This window comes from Mustela erminea, chromosome 1, assembly GCF_009829155.1.
Source record: "Mustela erminea isolate mMusErm1 chromosome 1, mMusErm1.Pri, whole genome shotgun sequence".
Taxonomy (NCBI): Eukaryota; Metazoa; Chordata; class Mammalia; order Carnivora; family Mustelidae; genus Mustela; species Mustela erminea.
In genome coordinates this window covers 124,433,727-124,456,264 of record NC_045614.1, presented here as the reverse complement: position 1 = coordinate 124,456,264, position 22,538 = coordinate 124,433,727, and the positions used below count along the sequence as shown (strand labels likewise).

At 42.7% G+C, this 22,538-nt stretch overlaps 1 protein-coding gene across 1 annotated transcript; it reads right to left on the bottom strand.

Annotated features, from left to right (window-relative positions):
* Positions 1 to 726: 726 nt before the first annotated feature.
* Positions 727 to 20,298, bottom strand: TNFSF10 (TNF superfamily member 10). The gene is made up of 5 exons (XM_032341155.1): positions 20,059 to 20,298; positions 14,002 to 14,139; positions 11,123 to 11,165; positions 4,743 to 4,847; positions 727 to 3,043 (listed from the first exon to the last, which is right to left on the bottom strand). Exons 1-5 carry the CDS (start codon positions 20,281 to 20,283, stop codon positions 2,592 to 2,594), a joined length of 963 nt encoding a protein of 320 aa, XP_032197046.1. The 5' UTR covers positions 20,284 to 20,298; the 3' UTR covers positions 727 to 2,591.
* Positions 20,299 to 22,538: the final 2,240 nt, after the last annotated feature.

The following is a 22,538-nucleotide window of genomic DNA, read 5'->3' as shown; positions in this document are numbered from 1 at the left end:
AGGCAGAGAGAGAGGAGGAAGCAGGCTCCCTGCTGAGAAGAGAGCCCGATGCAGGGCTCAATCCCAGCACCCCGGAATCATGATCTGAGCTGAAGACAGAGGCTTTAACCCACTGAGCCACCCAGGCACCCCAATTTTCTTCTTTTAATATGATTACCAGTCTTGGGGTACGTGGGTGACTCAGTTAGTTGAGTGTCCCTTCTTATTTCAGCTCAGGTCATGATCTCAGGGTCATGAGATTGAGCCTTGCATCAGGCTCGGTGTTCAATGTGGAGTCATCCTATCTCTCTCCCTCTGCTTATTCCCCCACTCCCTCTCTCTCTCTTTCTCTCAAATAAATAAATAAAATCCTAAAAAAAAAAAAAGAGAGAGAGAGAATACAAGTCTTATTATTATAAAGACCCTCATTTTTGCATATGACCTCATCATAAGTAATTATATCTGCAACAACCCTATTTTCAAATAAGTTTACATTTTGAGGTAATGGGGAGTGGGACTTCAACATACCTTTTTTGGGGGGACACAATTCAACCCATAACAAAAGCATTAGCTATAAAGGAAAAGACTGACATATTTAACACATTAAATAAAAAGTGAGAAATTAATTCCTTTCTTCTGTAAGAGACATCAGATAAAAGATATCATGAAAAAGATTAGAAGTCCTTTTTTCCATTTTAATAATCTTGGTACCATAAGACAAATGCAAATATTAAACAAAACTACACATTTTAATATGTCATCTTTATTGAAAAAGTAACATCTTAAAAATTTAGTATAAAAATATAGAGCAAAAATGTTCTCTTTCAAGATTTTATGGAACACACATTGTAGTCTTTTTTCTTTCACTTTTAAATCCTTGTTTAAAAGGTCTTTTTCTGGGTTCTTGCCTGGCTCAGTCGGTAGGGTATGCGGCTCTTGATGTTGGGGTTGTAAGCTGGAGCCCCACATTGGGTGTAGAGATTACTTAAAAGTTAAATCTTTAAAATTTTTTTAAAAAGAAGGTCTTCACTTGGAGATTACTTTTGAAATTCCTCAAAGTTTTTTTCAGTATAAGGGATAAGGCAGAGGATGCTTTTAAAATTTTTCCCCATATGATTAAGAATTCATTCACTCAGTCATTCATCGATTCACAAACGTATTTTGTGTGGGTGTTGTGTTAAGGCACTGTCCCAGGGACTGAGGTTACAGATGGGGATGGGACAAAACATGCCCTGTGATCACCGTGCTTATATTCTGGTGAAAGGAGGCAGGCTTTAAAACACAGAGTAACAAATATGCCAATTTGTCAGTATGTAAAAACTTAACTAGTGTTATAGAAAATAGAGTGAGAGGGGCCAGAAGTGCCAGGTGTCTGCAGGGTGTTGTAAATTTAAGTTTAAAGGAAACTTTTTTGAGAAAGACCTATTGGATCAGACACGTTTAAATGAACGTTTGAGCAGACAACCCCAAAGTATAAATTATGCTGCGTTTAGAGCAACAATTAGAAGAGATTAGACAAATACTCCAACTAATTTTTTTTTCCAACTGGTTAGATTAAATGGTGAAATAAAATGTTTTGTGTCACAATTTTGGCAGATAAAAGCAATTGCTCCTCTTCTGGCTGAGGCAAATAACTGATTCAACCTTAAGCAGATGTATACTAGACAAAGACATTTGGTAGTGGAGGATGGGGTAGGGGGTGGGAGGTGAGGATTAGATCTCTCCTAGGCTCTTCTCTGCGAATTTACCTGTGTTTGGTGTTTCCACTTTCCCATTTCTCTTCCTGCTCCCATGAGGCCAAATTCCCTTGTCCTGATTCGCTGTTCACTCGTTATGGAATCCTTTATCAAAAATATTATTAGTACTTTGGGTCAGCTTGACTTTTGTAGTGAAAATCACAAGTCACTCAGAAGTAATTCTTTATTCACTGAGCATAAATTTAGTTTAGTTTTTTTTTTTTAAACAAAATGATATTATTTTGAGTAGAATGTTCTTATCTCCATCAAATCCAGGTGTATGAGATAACTCCTGTAAGGTCAAACATGATGCAAACACCCTTTGCACATCCCATATATTGACAGAGGCTACCTCCCAAGATCATGACCTTTTAGTGGTTCTCCTTGTTGTCTGTTATGATAACCTGGAAATGACCAAAGTGATATATTACTTACGAGATGGATCACTGGGTGCCTGGGTGGCTCAGTTGGTTAAATATCTGACTCTTGATCTCAGCTCAGATGTTGATCTCAGGGTTGTGAGTTCAAGCCCCGTGTTGGGCTCCACAGAGCCAGTGTGGAGCCTCCAAAAAAAGAGATGGATCATTAATCTTTCTTCTGGAATCCTCACAAGAGTAGATAATAAAGACAGCTGTTTATTGCTACACAAGTGTTTGGAAACAGAATCTTCTAGGTTTCTGAGAGCAAACTGATATCTTGTAGACCCCTGAAAGGTCTTTGGGAATTTCGCTTTCTTAAAATGACTTGGTCATTTTCAGAGATATTAGAGAAGCGTGTGTTGCTTTTTAGGTCTTCTGGTTGAAGCGGCTTTGCTCAGATTTCCTTACTTTTTGTGAAGAGTCACTTTGGGAATATTGTTTTTTCTTTGCAGATTAATTAGCCAACTAAAAAGGCCCCGAAAAAACTGGCTTCTCGGTCCATGTCAATCAATTGCTTATTATTTACAGAGACAAAAATTGTATCATTTTCCTTAAGCTCAAATATCCCACCTTGATAGATGGAATAGAGTCCATATTCAGAATCTTTAGACCAACAACTATTTCTAGCACTTTTCATCAGCAGTATAGGGTCAGGATAATTTGTGTATTTGTAAATATATTGTACCATTTGTTTGTTTTTCTTTTTGTTCTGTTCTGTTGAACTTGTTCCTGAAATTTCCTCAGGTTCCTGAAACCGAAAGTATGTTTGGGAATAGATGTAATAAAATCCCCTTCGATGGATAACCAGCTCTCCATTCCTCAAGAGCAAATTATTCAAGAATGAGTGTCCTTTTCTCGATGACTCCCAGGAGTTTAGTTTCTGGCCCAAAGCTTTTTCATTCTTGGAGCCTGTATGAATTTCAGGGAGAAAGAAAATTAAAAGAAAGAAGTTTGTAACAAAGGTAAGAATGATCTCAGTAGCTGTGCCTAGCCAATTTTGGGGTTGGGATTTTGAAGACTTTCAATCTAATACAAACTGCTTGTTCCTTCAATCTTATAAGGATTCCAAATTTCAGTCATATAGGAATCTGAGGGTATTGCATGATTCTGATCTGTTGGAAGTCCCTTACTTTCCACCTCATCCACCACTTAGGCCACATCTGCCACACTCAGCTCTAAACTGCAGCATGGGAGATGATTAACCCAAATGGCAATCTTGACTCTTGGGCAGAACTTCTATCCCGCATCCCTACCGACCTTCTTATGCTGGTGAGTTCAAATGAGTAACAAATAAGGAAACCCAAAGAAACATATCTATTTCCTTAAGCCTGGAGCTCAGAACTTATTGCAGTTTCTTTGGGTCTCTTTGGGGTCCTTCTTGGTCTTTCTCCACAATCCAGAGTCAATGGCACTATTCAAGCAGAAAGCATTTCTAGTCCACAGTAAGACAGGGCACACAGCTGGGCAAAGAGAGCCCAGATTTAAAGATCTTCAGACCCTTGGATCTTTAACTCCCAAAGACTTTGAGTGAAAAAGGGCCCTACTAAAATACTATATTCCTTTAAACTTTGGACCCATCTCCAGGATTGGTGCAAAATTTAGTTTTTCAATAGTGTAAAAACAACTATTGTGTTTCTTGTTGAGTAGTAAATAGTAACATTATAATAACGATCTCACTCATAGGCAGAACATGTCAATCATTCATAAAGCAAGAATTCAGGAATACCAGGAAGGCAACTGTCCTCTCCAAAAATTGAAGAAAAAAAAAAATCCCACAGTCTTTTCATATTTTAAGTGACATCTGAAATTTCTTTAACTTGGGATGAAACCTTTCATAATAGGAAAAGCCACTATTTATGGAGTACTTAAAATTCCCAGGAATTTCACCTGTGCTAATCTTCAGCATTTTATGATATAAAGATTATCTCTACTTTGTATATGAAGAAACTGAAGCTTGATTTGATTAGGTAATTTGCTCAAAACATATATCTAGGTAAAGAGGAGCTGGTATTCCAGCATGGCGATTTAGACCACAGGACTCCTTCACCGTTACAGCACTGCGTAGACAACAGTTCTTCAGGTAAGAAATAGACTTATCATATTTGGCTGAACCTTATGAAACTGACATGTCTGTGAGTGAAAAATGGTCAAATATTGGCAGCTTCCCCTAATTCAACCAAATACAAATGCCACAAGGAATACCTAGTGACTCATGGTGAAAGTAAATAACTGATTTAGAACTTTTGAAGAGGAGGAAGATTTGATAAGAGTGAGAGAGAGAAATTACTTTGAGGAAGAAGAAGAAAAGCACAAATAGGGGTGTGGGAAACTCAAAGACAAAGTTCTCCCACCACAGAATTTTCCATTTGTCTTGTAATCTTGCTTCTGAAAAGAAGAAATCTGAGCCCTCATTACCACCGAGCATTTTGTAGCTAGCCATATCAACATTTCATAGACAAGTTAAAAGAATAAACTAGTGTGTAAACCTGGTGATTCACAGCCCTGTACCCCTGGGGACTAAAAATATATGTTTATAAAAAGAATAAACTATCTGGAACGAATTTTTCCAGTGCCTTCCTTTTAGCCATATATTTGTTTTTTCTCTTACTTGCAAATGGAGACAAGCTTCTTCTCCGGCTACTTCCAGTTATGTGAGCTGCTGCTCTCTGAAGACTCCTTTCACTTAGTAGGCTAGGAATATTTAGCCGTTTTTCTAAAAAGAAAAATGATAAAGAATTTTAGCAGTTATCAAACCTACTTTTCAAAAACATGGTTATTCAGAACTGCTGTCGGTCAGACACTGTAAGCACACTGGGCTTCCAAAGTTGATCGTATGGGCTTTCATCAAAATAGCCTACATTTTAATATGATCATCCATCGATTCCTGCTTATGTTTAATTTTGAAAGTATTTTAGATGAGAAGAATAAGCAGTAGCTTGGGTTAGAATTCACCAGCATCTCAAAGGTGAGGCCCATCCAGAATATAACAAAATGAAGATTCTGGCCCTTTCTAAGTCAAACAAACAAACAAATAAATAAATCGCTGGGGACATGTAATAATTCTGCTGAGTCATTGAATGTACCCAAATAACCAAGCACTGATGAATTTCCACTTTGAGTTATATATAGAAACTGAGCGATCCTGATTCTAAAGGAGCAATGGTGAGAACAATGGTCTATAGATGCTACAAACTGGTGTCCAACAGTCATCCCCCACGCCTGCCCCTCTAAAAGGAAACATGAATTGGCATACTGGTCATGATAATCAGTATATAAAAATAAAGTCACTAATTCACTAGATAATAATAAGCAAATAAGACTTATCGATCACTTTCTGCAGTATTTTGGAGCAGCCTTTAAATACACAAATTCAGCAAACTCCCCTTTTCAGAAAATCAGTTCCAACTTCCCCAGTGTGCTTACACTGGTTACAATAAATGATATTTTATCATCAAGAAAATATTGCCAAGGGGCGCTTAGGTGGCTCAGTCATTAAACATCTATCTGCCTTCGGCTCAAGTCATGATCCCAGAGTCCTGGGATCGAGCCCCACATAGGACTCCCTGCTCTGCGGGAAGCCTGCTTCTCCCTTTCCCACTTCTCCTGCTTGTATTCCTTCTCTCACTGTCTCTCTCTCTCTGTCTCTCTCTCTATGTTAAATAAATAAATAAAATCTTAAGAGAAAGAAAGAAAGAAAGAAAGAAAGAAAACATTGCCAGCAATGAATTACTGCACTGTAATAGAGAGGGGTTGCAAATCACTGTTTAAACACTAATTACACAGACTGAGCCCTCAAAAGACTTACTATCTTTTAGGAGAGATATGAACTAGACAGTGAAAATTTACTTGTGAGAAATACAAATACACACACACACACACACACACACACACACATAATACATAATAATAAATATAAATAAAGGGTGATGGGCGTTCCAAAGAGGGAAAGAGTCCTCTTTATTGGAGGACTGAGGTCAGCGGAGGGTTTTGTGCTAAGGCTTACTCCAACAAACCAAGGTACTCTTCACATCTATGCCAGGTGCTCCTTTAGAAGCAAGGAGAAAGATCTAGAGACAAATGAATGCAAGCAAATATTTGAGGTGTGAGGATAACGCTCTAAAGAGGATGAGCATGGGCAGACTTGGGAAAGAATGGAAGAAGGGCATTTTCAGAGATCGAGGACAGGGGCCACAGGCAGGATACACAAAGCATTCCTGGGCTGCAGCATAGAAGGAGTTCAGATTCGGGCTTAAATGGGGAGCCAAATGATGGAGGGTTTGAATGTTAAGCTAAGAGATTTGGATTATATAGGACACGGTAGGACTCTGAAAGATTTTGGTAGGGGAAATGGAGAGATAATGTGTTGTGCTTTAGGCTATCCTATCTCAAAGTAAGGTTTGATGGGTAGAAGTTGGAAGGGTTGGAGACTGGCAAGTTACCAGACTATAACTGATCAGGACTGAGAACAGGAGGTCTTAATCAAGGCTAGGAGGAGAAGGAACAGAAAGGAGGTGGTAAAATTTCACAGGAAAGGAATGAATAGGAAATAAGAATCTCTTCCATCCATCTTGTACAAGTTGTTACTTAATTCAGGATAGACAGGCATTTGTACAGTCCTGAAGACCAAACGTATCATGGGGATGCATGGACAATTACATAATACTCCCAGAATGCTCAGCTTTCAAGGATGATGTGTCCATTCACCTTTAACTTCTACTGTTTAATAATTCATAATGCTTTGCCTGCCCTTAGACCTTGACACCTTGTTTTAAAATATGCAGAAGATGAATTTAATTATAAATATCTTACATTTAGAGGTCATTGTGAAGATTCAGGGAAGCCTAAACACAAAAGCAAATTCTAAAGAGGACATTTCTAAAAATAAACAAACAAAGACAAGATTTCCTACTGGCTATAGCAGACTACATGTGGAAAAGGAACCCGTGAATATGTCTGTTTGTGTGTCATGAATGCACCTTCATATACTGAATTAGTACCTAATTTCTACATCTTAGTGTGATAAATAGAGAAGAGTATTCCTCTTACACACTGAAAATAGTACATGCTTCTTCTGTAGACCAGGGATCGGTTTTGCCTCATCAGAAGAAGGGGAGTGTTCACTGTTCTGATTACCACTTTCACGGAAATTTCCAGAAGAATGCGTAGATCCTGGGAACAGATCTTATCCTTCATGTTTCATAAAGTGTATTTAATAAAGAAAAATGGGAGTTGTTAAGCAATGAAGAAGCTTACGGTATCGAAAAAGGAGAGTTGAAAAGTAGAAAGACACCTTTGCAACACTTAGAGAACAGTTTCTTCTCTGCCAGGCTGGTGGGCCCCAGGACAGCAGTCTCCAGTATGTGTATTCAGGTCTCCATGGCCATTAGTATGGGAAAATGGGGTTACAGTGAGCCAAATGTGAAAAAGTAGCAAATTCTATCCAGTAGTTTTATAGACTTATGTATTCATTTAAAAATACGTATTAAGAGCCTTCTATGTGGAGAGATAGGGAGGTGACACAATATTGTGAATGCGCTATCTGCCACTAAATTGGGCCTTCAAAATGGTTGACCATAACATTCTTGAAGGTGATGGAGTAGGAGAATCCTGAGCTCACATCCTCCCATGGACACATCAAGGCTACAACTGATAAGGGAAATCTGTGTTCTAAGGCCCCCGACCAATCCAGCAGAGGAATCCCAGTCCTGGCCCAAGGGCCATTCTGGGTTTTTCTTCCTGCCTGGCCGCCAAGCAAACAGAAGTGGCACAGATACAGAAGTAAAAGTGTATAAACTACCCCCTTTGTTTGTGCTGGCGGCTGACCTTGGGAGATTACTCTCCTCTGAACCTGCCAGTATTAAATAAATCTCCCATCTTCCGAGGTCTCCAGTGCCTGGTTCTTCCACTAGGATCCAGTCGAGATTCCATAAGACAACTACATATAGAGTAATTCTCTCTGAGAAGGACCTGAAGACGAGCAGAACAGCTCTTCCATAGTCAAAGATATAAAGAAAAAGCCACATGGAGAAGAGTTGAAAGGGGCAGGGTCAAGGTCTCATCAGGACTCACCTGCAAGGCAAGGTGATCTACAAGCGGTAAGGAGATACATAGGTATGGAAACTCCCCCTGGGGAGCGAGGGATTCAAGCCCCACATGGGACACTGTCCCCCCTGCCCAGGGCCTGCCCTGGGAAGACCAGCTCTCACAATGTCCAGCTTTGAAAATCAGTGGGTCTCACCTCCAGGAGAGCCAGAGGGCTGGAGGAAACCGAGACTCTGCTTTCAAAGGGCTTGCACACAAACTTACTCCAAAACCCAGCACAGAGGCAGTGGATTCAAAAGTGCCTGGGCCATATGTGAAGGATATTTCTTCCTAACTTCAGGGCATGTGATAGAAAGGCAAGGATCTACAAGAAGATTCTTTGGGAACAGAAGTGCTGGCGGCCTTTTCTCTTGCCTTCCTTCTCTCTGGCCAACTTGACCAGTGCCAGTTCTGACTCTCTCCACAAACCTTGCTAGCACCTCGCCTGGTCCTGGCATTGCCCTGTGGACCTGCCCCACCCAATCTGTCCCTCCTGGTAGAAGCCCCTCTACAGCAGCTCGGCTGAGACCAGCGTCCCCCCACACTTGTTCCTGCTCTGCCGTGGAAAGATGCTCAGCATCACTTATCATCAGGGAAATGCAAATCATAACCACCATGAGCTGTCTGCACACTTGTCAGAACAGCTAATAACAAAAAGACAAGCAACAAGTGTTGGCCAGGATGTGGAGGAAAGGGAGCCCCACAGCACTGCTGGTAAATCAGGGCAGCCCCTCTGGAAAATAGCATGGAAGTGCCTCAAAAAAACTAAAAATAGAAAAGCCGTACAATCCAGCAATTCCACCTCTGGATACTTATCCCAAGAAAAGGCAAATGAAATCACTATTTTTGAAAAGATATATGCTCCCTTATGTTCACTGCAACATGAGTACAATGGCCAAGATCTGGAAGCAACCCAAGTGTCCACCCGTAGATGAGTGGATAAAGAAGCTGTGGTAAACACACAATGGAACATTACTCAGCCGTAAAAGACCATGAAACTGAGCCATTTGGGACAACATGGATGGACCTGGAGGGTATTATGCTGAGTGAAATAAGTCAGACAGAAAGACAAATAATGTAAAATTTCACTTGTATGTGAAATCTAAGAACAAACGAACAAGCAAAACAAGACAGACACATAAATACAGAGAACAAACTAGTGGCTGCCAGAGGGAGTGGGTTGGGGAGATGGGTGAGACAGGTGAAGGAGATTAAGAGGTACAGTTATAAAACAAGTAAGCTGGGTGCCTGGGTGGCTCAGTGGGTTAAGTCGCTGCCTTCGGCTCAGGTCATGATCTCAGGGTCCTGGGATCGAGGCCCGCATCGGGCTCTCTGCTCAGCGGGGAGCCTGCTTCCTCCTCTCTCTCTCTGCCTGCCTCTCTGCCTGCTTGTGATCTCTCTCTGTCAAATAAATAAATAAAATCTTTAAAAAAAATAAAAAATAAAAAAATAAAACAAGTAAGCTACAGCGACATAAAGTACAGTATAGGGAAGATAGTCACTAATACTGTAATTAGTATTAGTGACTATGGTCACTATGGTATGGTGATAGTTAGTAATCATACCTATTATAGTCAGCATTTTGTAATGTATGTAAATGTCAACTCACTATGGTATACACCTGAAATATAATATTGTATGTCAACTATATTTCAATAAAAAATAAAATGAGAATGATACCTCAAAAAAGAGTTACTTGTTTGTTTGTTTGTTTTAGATTTTTATTTGCTTATTTATTTGACACAGAGAAAGAGATAGAGATAGAGAGCACAAGCAAGGGGAGCGGCAGGCAGGCAGAGGAAGAGGGAGAAGCAGGCACCCCAATGAGCAAGGAGCCTGATGTGGGGCTCTATCTCAGGAACCTGGGATCATGACCTGAGCTGAAGGCAGCCACTTAACCAACTGAGCCACTCAGGTGCCCCCCAAAATTATTTGTGTGTTATGTGAATTTCATCTCAATCATAATACAGACAGGCAGACAGACAGACAGACACACACACACATACACACACACGAAAGGTGTTATCTCTCAAAGCCAGAAAGATAAAGAATCTCCTAGGTTTCAAGCATCAAGTTAGGTGCTAGGTATAGACATATGAGAGAGACAGACATGCATTCAATCTTTGCAGATCTTTAATCTAGTAGGGAATCAGAGAGCACACGGATAAAAAAATATATATAAAAATAAAAGAAAATACACAAGAAAATGTGATAGAAATAGCAGGGTGTGGGGGAACTTACTTAGAAAGGTAGGCAGAGGAATATTCCCTGAAGAGGTAACGAGATGATAAGATGAGAATGACAAGGGTTAGTTATATGAGAAGCCAGGAAGAAGGCAGCCTGGGTAATAGCCCTCAAAGAGAATGTGGGTTGAAGCAGGCTGCTGACTGCGAACAGGAAGGTGGCCGTGGCTGAGAGACCACAGGATGAGAAGTGTGTGTGGGGGGGTGGTAAACGATTGCTGAGAAAGGTGACAAAGCGAGAGGCCTTGCGTAAAGAAAGTCATAGAACCTCGTAGTGGTCAGAAGCAGAGAAGATAGGTCATGTTGGGTTCTCATTTATCTTACTTTCAGCCATATTCCAGAAAGAATTTAGATGACTTACTTACAACACATTGGAAAGTAAAAAATAAATAACTGAAGAAATCGAGGTGAAAGGGAAATTCATGGTGGGAAAACAAGATTCAGAAGAAATAAAGTTTTGACCGCAGTTGGGGCCCCAGGTTTGGCTCTAAGCTTCCTAATGGCCAATGCAAAGAGAAAGATAGAATCAAGTGGCTTGAGACACTGAATCACAGTCTGAGGGAGGATGCGTGGAAGGGAGTGGAGGAGTAGGGCTGGAGAGCCATTCACCCCATCATGAAGTCGACAGCAGAAAATTAAAATAATAAACAAAAAAAAATACTACCTGGAACTGTAGGAATGGTTTCCTCATAGGTTTTCAAAATCATCTGCAAACAGTATTGAATAAAGCTTGTTAATTTCCCTAAAAATTTCAACTGACTACAGAATGTCTATGGCCCTTCTTGCTGATGTCTAAGATGTCCTTTCTACGCCAGAGAGGAACCTCGGAAGCTTTAGATGTCCAAGCACAGGGTGGACATCTAACGGGAGGGAGCTGGGGTGAACACTGAGGCAGAGGGAGCTGTGGAAAGTTCTGTTTCTGGAAGGGGCCTTCAGAGGCCACACCTGGAGCTGCCCAGGAAGAAGGTGCCATCTAGCAAGGTAGATGAGGCTAATGTTGCCCAAACTTCCTTGTGGCTACTGGATGTGGTCCCCAGGCCTCCTCGCTTTCTCCATGTGGGGCGTGAGTCTGCCGGCAAGTGTGTGGGTTAAGTGCACTGCGGAACAGTGTTCAGGGGCTTTGAATGGCTGGGCAGACCCAAGCCTCAAGGTGTAAGACATATTGGACATACAGAGCCCACCAAGGCAGGACTTGGCAACACTGTGCCATTCTCTCGTTTCTGACCTGTGGCCAGGGCGTTCTTCACATAAACATGTTTTACCACATGCCAATACCTTTTTTAAACAGCTAGCATCACCTTCTTTGTACTAACCTGTGGGGAAAATCAGTAAGAAAGAGGGAAACCTTAACCTTTCTATTAGATGAGCTAATACTGAGCGCAGCTGTGGCTTCTGAAGTTCCCTCCATTTAGTTCTGTCCCCTGGGCCTTTGTCCATCCTTTCCTGCCACTGACCTCCTTTCCTGCCACTGTTGTCCCTTTTGAAACTGCCAGAAACTCTCCTTCTCTGTACTCCCACCCCAAACCAGAAGCTCTCTGTTTTTCCCTTGGTCTCAAGCCCTGACCCAATAAGGGCAGGTCCACCTCTGGCACAATGGGCATTGGGGGGAGGAGGGAAGCCAGCAGTGGCCTCAGCATGGTCTCCTTATCTCTCTCATTCTGGGGTAGAAGGAAGGAAGGAAGGAAGGAGGAGGAGCAGCAGGAAAAGAGAAGGGTAATTCTTGTAGTGTGAGAAGCAGAATCAAAGAATGGTAACAGTCTGGTCAGATGGTCCGGATGCAAATGTGTCAATCACTAGCTCTGGGAGACTTTGCTCAAGTTACTTAACTGATGTGAACTTTAATTTCTTCATCTAATTAAAAAAAAAAAAAAAAAAAAGGAGAAGAGTAAGAGGGGGCCCAGTCAGTTGAGTGTCAGACTCCTGATTTCAGGTTCAGGGTCATGGGATCCAGCCCCAAGTCAGGCTCTACACTCAGTGGTGAGTCTGCTGGAGAGTCTACCCCACCCCCTCAGATTCTCTCTCTCTAAAATAAATGAATACATTTTAAAAAGAGAGAGAGGGGAAGATAATAGTTTTGATTCCTTCCTCAGAGAGCTGTTCTGAGGATTAAATGGCATACCATATGGAATTTTAGGATGTTTACTGGAAAATAATCTGTTCCATTAATGGCACCTGAAAAAAGTGGGAAATCATTCCCCCCTACCCTGACCACCCATCTGTGTCCTCTCCCAGCCTCTCCCTATTCTAGTGAGTGGTGGTGCGGGAGAATGGGAGGGAGACAGAGAGAGAACAGCAGGAAGAGGTATGTATGTGAAGTCTACCCCCACTACTTCTCTACCCTCCCCCAACTCCCTGCCCCAGCATCCAGCCCCCTCCTCAGGCTCCAGATTTCTGCTCTTCTCTGAGTTTCTCTCCCCTGCCACCCATGGGTTTGCCCCCACCAACCCCAGGGACTTTTGAGTCCCATTCCTCAGTCTTCTCAGGATGCCCCCGCTCCCCACCCACCAGCCGGCACCGCCCACCCCCGCCCCCGCCCCAGGCTTCTTGGTCCTCAACACCTGACCACCTGCGGCAATGGAGTCAAGCTGCTTCTGTACAGCTTGTATGCAGTGGGCGCCCTGCCGTGGCCTTCGGGTGAGGTCAGATTCCATTTCTCATAGAAATGGCATCCTAGAGGACATCTGGGCTCCACTGTGAGGATTGCGTGGCTCATAAATTGGAGCCCTAACCACAAGCATGACAGTTTCTATGCAAAGACAGACCGAGCACCAAACAATGGGCTTGCAATCATATCTTCAAAACACACCTCCTTCCTGCCCTGGGAATGTCCCCAGCATTTTTTTTTTTTTAAATAATGATGTTGTATCACGGAGTTATTTTCATATCCATGTTCTCATCCTGACCTTTCTGGATAGGCAGGAGTTAAAATTATGTAATTTAATGAAACAAACTCTTTGCTGACAGAGAGTTTTTGCTAGGGATCCTGTTTAAGCAACTTCTACAAACATATTTTGTAATTGGTTATTTATTAACTATAAATTGAGATGTCATCACCTTCAATTTCTCAGTTTCTCTTTCTTCCCTCTTCCTTTCCTCTTTCTTCATCTCTATATGTATACAAAAATAAATAGATGTTTAATTCCAGAGATCAACAAGGTTGGAAGAGTATAAAAACATCAGTACACGGCTTTGTCTGTCTTCTGAACAACAAAAGAAAGTCACACACGTCTTTTATTGTGGTGTGACCTTGAACACACTGCCCTGTCTGTGCCTCAATTTCTACGATGGGAGATGAAAAGTTTAGACTAGATGGGGAGGCTCGAGTAGAGGAGTGAACTCAAGACCAAGGAGTCAGCCAGGACCCACTGTTTGGTGCTGTTCCACTTTCTCCTAGTTCTATGAATTTGGGGACAAATCACTTAAACACTCTGGGCCTCAGTTTCCTCCTTTGCAAAATGCAGCACCTCCACTCAATGCTCTTAAGTGTTCTCTGTCCTGTGACCTTCCACACCTGCTGGTGGAGGGACCTGGTGGCCCACCTACCTTTCTAACAACCTGATGGAGTTGCCACTTCACTTGCCCGCAGGGGCTGTTCATACTGTCCTCATCATAGGGGTCCCACGGGATGTCATCTTCCTTTAAGAAACAGGCGATGCCACTTCGGGAGTACTTGTCCTGCATCTGGGTTAAGATGGAGTAGAACACAATATTAGGCTCAAGAGCTTTTTATTTTTGTTCATTTACAAATTAAGTGATAGGAACTGATGGATGACAGATTCAAAGATGTCTTGGCACCTGAGATAAGCTCATGGCTTGAAATAGAAGTAGCCATGCTGTCCTTTGTTTAGTGAATACAAGGAAGCAGCTGGATATGGTGGAAAGGTTACAGGTGTGGGCCAGACATCCTGGGTCACAATGCCCTTCACTGCCCCAGTGTGTCCCTCAACAAACTGCTTCTTCTCTTCTCTGTTTTTCATTTGATCTTTGAGCTGGTTCATTGTGGTGATCTTTGAGATCATTTCCAACTCTGGGATGGGGAGGATCCCATTCCAAAGATGGGAAACCACCTAGGTATAAAGTATGCAATAGAGGGGCACCTGGTTGACTCAGTCTGTTAAGCGTCTGACTCTTGATTTTGGCTCAGGTCATGATCTCAGGGTTGTGAGATCAAGCCCTGTGCTGGGCTCTGGGCTCAGCGTGGAGCCTGCTTAAGATTCTCTCTCTCACTCTGCCCCTTCTCACTCAAATTCTCTCTTTCTCAAATTAAAAAAAAAAAAAAAAAGAAAGAAAAGAAACGAACAGTAGGCAATAGAGTCCATTTAAATTCCAGGATCCTAAATAAAAAAGTAAACAAATCCTTCAGGGCCTTCGGGGTGCAGGTAATGTTCTTTTTCTCAATCTGAGCTTCTGGTATTGAGTAAATTCTAGTTACTTTTGTGAATTCTACTCCTCTGAATGGTAGAATCTAGAATATATTTCCACGGGAAATCTTAACACTGTTTTATTAAATGTCCACGCTAGTTAGGGATTCATCTACAGACACTTGAAATACCATTTGAAGGTTCACCCCTCCTTCCAATTGAGAACAAGCATTTATAATGGCCAGGTAACTGTCAACAAAGTACTAGCCTGATATCAAATACACACACACACACACACACACACACACACACACACACAAACGCGTGCACGCACACACCCCAAACTATCCAGCACATTCTAGGCTGACAACTGGTTAATTTTACAAAGGAAAACGGGAAGTCCATTCGAGGTCAGACATTAGGTTTTTTTTCTTTTTTCCTGTTTTTGTTTTTAACAACTGGGATCGAGGAGCTGTTATTTCCCTGTGCAAATCTGAATTGCTTTTCTCTGGAGAAATAAATGGCCATTTTTATCTATTGTTTGAACTTAGGGGACACCAAAGCCTGAAGGAAAGATCAAACTTAATGATGCTCCTTCCTATAAAAAGACAATCTCATTCCAAATCAAAATAATTTGTTTGTGTGCGGTCCCAGTCAGAGTCACATTGTTCTGGGCCCAGCCATGTGCCCCTTGGACATTTGACGAAGCTCCCTCAAGTGCAAAAGCACAAATCTGAGTTGATGAATTCCTTCCACAGACTCTGGCACAGAACATTCATTTACTTTCTAAATAAATGTTTACTTTCTTTCTTCCTGCCTTTAATTACAAGAGTCAAACTTTCTCCAGTTAGTAGATGTGCTAGCGGTGACAGCTGGGGCCGCCTAAGCTGTGTGGAGTTAACAACACTGATTTGCTCCCTCCCCACCATGCTCGTCTCCTATAGACATCTACTTGCACCTCCAATATATGTGGGAGCTAAAACGCATTTCCTAGGAACTCGATTAGGTATGCTTTAGAAATAGGAGAACATATCCCGCAACTGGGGGTGGGGAGGGTCAGAGAGGAGGAGCTGGATTCAATACAAAGCCCAGAGGGTGGTTCCAGGAAGAGCAAGTTAGCTACATTGGACCCTGTCCCGGGACAACCAGTATGGGTGTTCTCTGGCCAGACATTGGTCTGATGAAACTGAATAAACAGGCTCACAAACCCCTATAACTAGTGGACATGAAAAGACGTGCCTGACACAGAGAGGAGGAGGATGTCTTTTCTTACTTCACAGCAGCTGGAAGCTCTCTCATCACAAAAAGATGAAGAACAGGAGAAGCTAGGACCAGGGGCAGGAGAAGGAAGAGCTGAGAGCTGCCTGGGGCCCCGCAGTCATGGTAGCTGGAAGCTTCTTGGGAACTGAAGGGGAGTCTGAGAGGGTGGAAATGCCACAGGGCCCAGCCCAGGCCAGAACCAGCTGCGGCTGAGTGGTTCTGGACACCCTCTGGGGATTTTCCAGAAACACCTCCAGAGGGTGGGAGGAAAAACCCTGAAAATTATGTAAGATCCTAGGCCTACATGGGAGGGAGGCTGACTAGCTAATGTGACTCCACTCTTACCCCCAATTTTTAAAAAAAAATATTTTATTTATTTATTTGACAGAGGGAGAGAGATCACAAGTAGGCAGAGCAGCAGGCAGAGGCAAAGGGGGAAGCAGGCTCCCTGCTGAGCCGAGAGCCAGATGTGGGGCTTGATCCGAGGACCCTGAGAACATGACCTGGGCCGAAGGCAGAGGCTTAACCCACTGAGCCACCCAGGCGCCCCTGTTACCCTAAATTTAATGAACCCTAGAACCATTGGTGGTATATGGGCAACCTGCAAAATATAAAAAAGCAAAGAACACTTTTCTAAATTAAAAATCAACAAAAAGCCCACTAAAATCACCCTGATCCTAGTTCTTAAATAACCTCTCGATGATCTCTCTTGTTTTCAGGGTTGTATGTAGGCAATTGCGTGTATGGTTGTTTTCTCTTAAGACTGTATAAAAATGCCACATTTTTAAAGCCTACCTAAAAATCATATATAGACAGCATAGATATTTTTATGGCATTCATGGTAGAAAATTTATAAAACATAGAAAAGGAAAAAAGACATCCTTAACCATACAGTCTAGAGATCACAATTATCAACGATCAACATTTTGGTATTTCACCTTCTACACATTTTATGCATGAATACTGGTTTCTGAATAATTGAAGGCCCGAGGGAAAGCCCAGCCCTCCTCCCCAGCCCCACATGTTTCTTGCATTTTCATATTTGGTGGTTTCTTCTCCAGACTTTGGCCAGGGATGGTTACTAGCTGCGTGAGTGAGGGGGTACCATGGTTGTTTCGAGAATGATTCATGATGGTTAATGTGATGAGTCCCTCTCTGTCCTTTTTTACCACCTCCTTCCCACTTCAAAGCATGAATTTCCTGAAGCATGCTTCAGACCAGAGCTAGTTTCGCATTAGCCACATCTGGGTGTTGGAGGCCGGGGAGTCACGTGTGCTATTTTCATCTGCACGCCACTCGGAGAGCTTTTGCACCTAGCATCTGCTCTTCTGACCCAGAAGCCCTGACAGGTGGTTTCCACCATGACTGCAGTTGGTGCCATCACAAACATGGTGATTGTCTAGGCCAAGGCCAACCTTGTCAGTCCTTGGCAGGGCTTGTGGTCTACAGGTTGGACTCCTTTGCCAGCTGGCTGGGAGACTTTGAGGTGGAGACACTGGTTTTCTCTCCTGCCCTGACATGAGTTTCTAAGGAATCATTTTCCGCGAACCACAAGCAGCATAAAGAACCATTTATGGAGAATGGTGGCTAAGCCTCCCCTTCTCCCTTGTCTTTCCCATCTATGATGCCAAAGTGGTAGGCAGTTCCTTGTCACGAGATATTCTCAGAGAGACATAAACTTTTGAGGCTAAGCCCATATTTAGCGTCTAGGCTTGCTAGTCTACAGGCTTCTTTGTGCTTATGTGTGAAGGTCAGCTCAGAGCTCCTCAGCCCTGCTTAGGTCATGCTCTCTATAATCCTTGCTCAGCTTACCTTCTGGGAACTTTCATCAACCCAAGTGGAATCTCTGATCTGTTTAAGGAAATTAATTCTTCCATTAAATATGCTTTTCCAAATTTTACACGGTCAACCAAAGAGACGCAGAGTCACTTTTCCTTGCAAGCATTCCTGACAAAGAGGGTGATGGCGGCAGGAGACTTCTCAACACTAGTTACAACGACTGTAGTTTATGGAGCACTACTTTAATACCAAGGCTCAAAACTGGGCTTTCCCTTTAACCTGTTTTATAATCTTGGGCAAATCATCTAATTCCTTGTGCTCTATGTATCTGTAAAATAGGGCAATTCTATTTACAAGTTCGTTACAAGCTCAGTAATTCTATTTACAAGTTTAAGGATCAAATAGAGCAATATTTTGCCAAGTTTCTGGAACACAGTATTGGCTGAAGATCTGTTCACTCTCCTCACTTTCTGGCACTTTCCATGAATTCTTCCATATGGCTATACGTATATGTATCCATATATAACTATGCAATCAAGAAAAATGTATGCATGTGGGGAGATGTTAAGCTTTATTCAAAATTTCCATTTTATAGTTGAATAAAAAATACTTGATCATATACACAGAGAAGTGCATGAGTCAATAATTAGTTAATTCAGTCTTAAAACTTGGCCAACTTGTAATGTCAGCAAACCGAGGTAATGGCTTGCGCAATAGAGACAGACTCATTCTGTTTATCCTGCAAAATTAACAACAGTTAGGACATGCTAGCTCCAAACTCACGAACGCAGCTGTATTCCAGACTCTCAGGTGGACTTAGAGCTAGAGGCATGTTTATAGTTACACAGATGTTTTAGTTACAAATATCCAGGGCTCTTCTGAATGTGCCCTAGAGCAAAGCTGGCTTCACAGGTCATCTAAGGATAGCCCCTCATTTTCATAATTCCTTGCAAATCAAACAAGAGTCTACTTCATCCAACTCCAAAGGAAAATTTTGCAACTATTTGAGATAACCAGATGTATACTTCACAGGGTATGCAAACAGCCTTTCCATAACAGATACTCACTCTATGGCATTTAGATAATTTATATTTTTCTGAGACCCTTCTACTTGCATTTCCTAGCCAGCCGGCAGATGCAATGTTGCTTTATCATAATGTGGCAGGATGCAGGGGGCATCCGAGGGTGCAAATATGTTAACTCTATAGACACCCCGTAGAGGAGGAAGGTGTGTTTTAGGAGCCCAAAGACTTGAGTTCTCCTCCGCTTCCAAAGCCCTGTCTGAGCTTAGGTATGTCATTTTGTCTGGGGGTCTCTAGTCTCCTTATCTATAAAACGGGGGGGGGGTGTCCAAATTTCCTTCCAACTCACAGTTCTCTACTATATAATACACAATTAGTCAAAACATACATTAGAACCCAAAAGCTGGCTTGGTTTATTTTCAGCAATTTTGCATTCATGGTTCCAAAAGTTCTATATAGTTGAGAAATGCAGGAACTAAAATGGTACTAAGGTTTTTTCCCCCCTCTGTCAAATGTACCTGCATTCACACTTGGACCACCCACAGACATAGAGCAGTCATTTTATTTTCAATTATTTTATCAGGAACATAAAATGTGAAGTCCTTATGGTAACAGACTTAATTCTAGACTCTAGAATTAAGAATATAAGAATTAAGAATCTAAGTCTTAATTCTAGACTCTAGACTCTATGCATGACATGTCAGGGGCCAGGGAACAGACCAATGCCAGTCCTTCCTATCCTCACTGTTGTCCACACAGAAATGCCACAGATCTCAAACTAAAACATGTTTCAAAGATCAGACTTACCCTCCACCCCGTGTCTTGGAGGAAAAAGACAAACCTGATGACACTCCAAGACTTAGTGCCGATTTTAGTTCAATTGCTAGTATTATAAAATGCACAAACTGATGAAGAGGGAAAAAACAACTATGCTAGGAGTTTTGCTTTTGCATCTGCCAGGAGCTGGTAGAACGAGTTCTGTAACCCCACTCTGTTCATACAGTCCTTTCAACTTAAACTTTTGCAAGGTCCTCAGTAATCATATGCATTAGCAGTTAGGGTCCACAGGCAGAGAGAGGGATCTTTTTTTTTTTTTTCCCAGAAGAGGAAACAGAGGCAGTTACCCCCCCCCAGGGTGGCTGAGCGCCTCTGTCAGGGACCGTGTGCATGGTACTGACCTGCTTCAGCTCCCTGGTGAAGTACATGTAAGTCACGGCCACACAGAGGGACTGCAGGAGCACGGTGAAAATCAGAATCAGCACGCAAGTCTGCCCAGGGCTGGGGCCCCCCGGGGCCTGCATCTCGCTGTGATCCTGTTCAAGTCTCACTGTGGCAAAGGCAGCCGACAGCAGGTTATTGCTGTTGAACCAACAATCAGGGGTGGAGCTCTTCTTGGGTTTCATTTATTTAAAAACAGTCAAAACGAAACTGAAAACAACAGGCTAAGGAAAGGAGCATTCCAGGAAGCTCTCTCCATTCTATGGGAATATCAGGGACTAAGGAAGGAAACAGACATTAAAACTGTTTTCAAAACTGGCAGGGCTGTGTGTTAGGGCAAACAGCTGCTTTCCCAGTGCTCGGGGCCCATTGGGGGTCCTGTGGCTGTGCCCTTGCCCAGGGACTGTGCTCATTCCTGGGCCCCGAGGCTGCATCTCATCCCAGCAGCTGGTGCCTGAGAGCCAGACCACAGATCTGACCATCCGCAGAGGCCACTCTAGTCGGAGATGCAGGCTGCATGGGGAGAAGTTTCCTTTGTTATCTCTCCAAGGTCACTCGGTGGCCCCATGCAGCAGTTCAGTGGTCCGGTAGGTATCTTCAGTTGGGAGGCCACGTGGTGTGGGGCTTAGCAAACAACCTCAGGGGCTCAGACTGCCTGCAGGCAGATGTTGGTTCTGCTGCCTCCTGATGTGAAACCCTACCTGGGTTTTTAAGGGCTTTGTCCTTAAACTTCAGCATCCATGAAGTAGGGATGATAGCAGCACCTACCCCCAAAGCGTAGCTGGTGGATGAAATGAATTAATTACTCATGCCTGGCTTCCTGGGGCTGCTTGGCAAATATAGCCCGTAACCTTTCTAGTTACAGACATGGAGAGTGGAGTGGACCAGAGGATGGAGCAAGGGCTGCTCACCAACTTGAAAATTAAGTCCCATTTAGTCCGAAGTGAGATTTTATTGACAGTGAGATATGGAATTCCAGAAAATGTCACCCAGAAAGACCAAGGAAATGTACCTGAGTGGTTTGGACAGGCCAAGTTCATACCCTTCAAGGATCAACAAGTTAAGAAATGCAAGGCATTTGACTTGGTCTCTCATCATGGCACCCTGACCCCAATTATGTATACCCATTTGGTTTTCCAACTTTATCTAGGTTATTATTTACACACGTTAAAATTCATCAGTGTCAAAGGTTTGGTATACCTTGGTAATTGGATATGAGGTGTAACCACCACAATCAAGTTATAGAATGGTTACTTCGCCTTAAAAACTTCCTTCAGGGGAGCCTTGGTGTCTCAGTCCTTAAGGGTCTGCCTTCGGCTCAGGTCATGATCCTGGGGGCCTGGGATGGAGCCCCATATCAGGCTCCCTTATCAGTGGGGAGTCTGCTTCTCCCTCCCCCTCTGCTGCTCCCCTGTTTGTGCTTTCTCTCTCAAATAAATACATAAAATCTAAAAAAATAAAATAAAATTTAAAAATAAATAAGTAAATAAAAAACGTTTTCATCCCCCCCCTTTGCCCGAGCTCAGTGTGGAAACACTTCATTGAGTTCTGTGGCTGTCTCTAATATTGACTCTCCAGGTGATTTTAGTTATGTTACCTCTGTGGATGTGCTTCCACTCTTATAAAACGAGGAGTGTTAATCAGATTTGTTCCTAGAGGCTCTCTCAGAGCACCTGGGTGGCTCATGGTTTAAGCCTCTGCCTTCGGCTCAGGTCATGATCCTGGGGTCTTGGGATCAAGCCCTGCATTGGGCTCTCTGCTCAGCGGGGATCCTGCTTCCTCCCCTCTCTCTCTGCTTGCTTCTCTGCCTGCTTGTGATCTCTCTCTGTCAAATAAATAAATAAAATCTTAAAAAAAAAAAAAAGAAATGGGAAGTATCCTAGGGGCTCTCCCATCCCAGTACATTCAGAAAACAAGGAGGTGGGGGCATGCGGGCAGGAATCTCAACTTTGCCTCTCAGCTCTCGAGAGAACACAGATGTGGCAGGCTCTAGGGAATAAAAGTCTATGGTCCCTTGAGACAGACTAGGTTTCTATTTCCTCTCTTGGTACCTTATAAATTTTTCTAAGCACCTGTTTCTTCATCCATGTCAGACTCTTTTTTTTTTTTTTAAGATTTTATTTATTTTTTTGACAGAGACAGCGAGAGAGGGAACGCAAGCAGGGGGAGTAAGAGAAGGAGAAGCAGGCTTCCCGCTGAGCAGGGAGCCCAATTCCAGGCTCAATCCCAGGACCCCGGGATCATGACTTGAGCTGAGGGCAGCTGCTTAACAACTGAGCCGCACAGGCACCCCCAGACTCCTTTTTTTTTTTTAAACTGAGATATAACTGACATGTAACTTTGTGTTAGTTTTAGGTGTACAACATAACTTGACATATTTGCATATATTGACATTATTATTTGCATATATTGTAAAATAGTCACCATAAGAGGTCTAGTT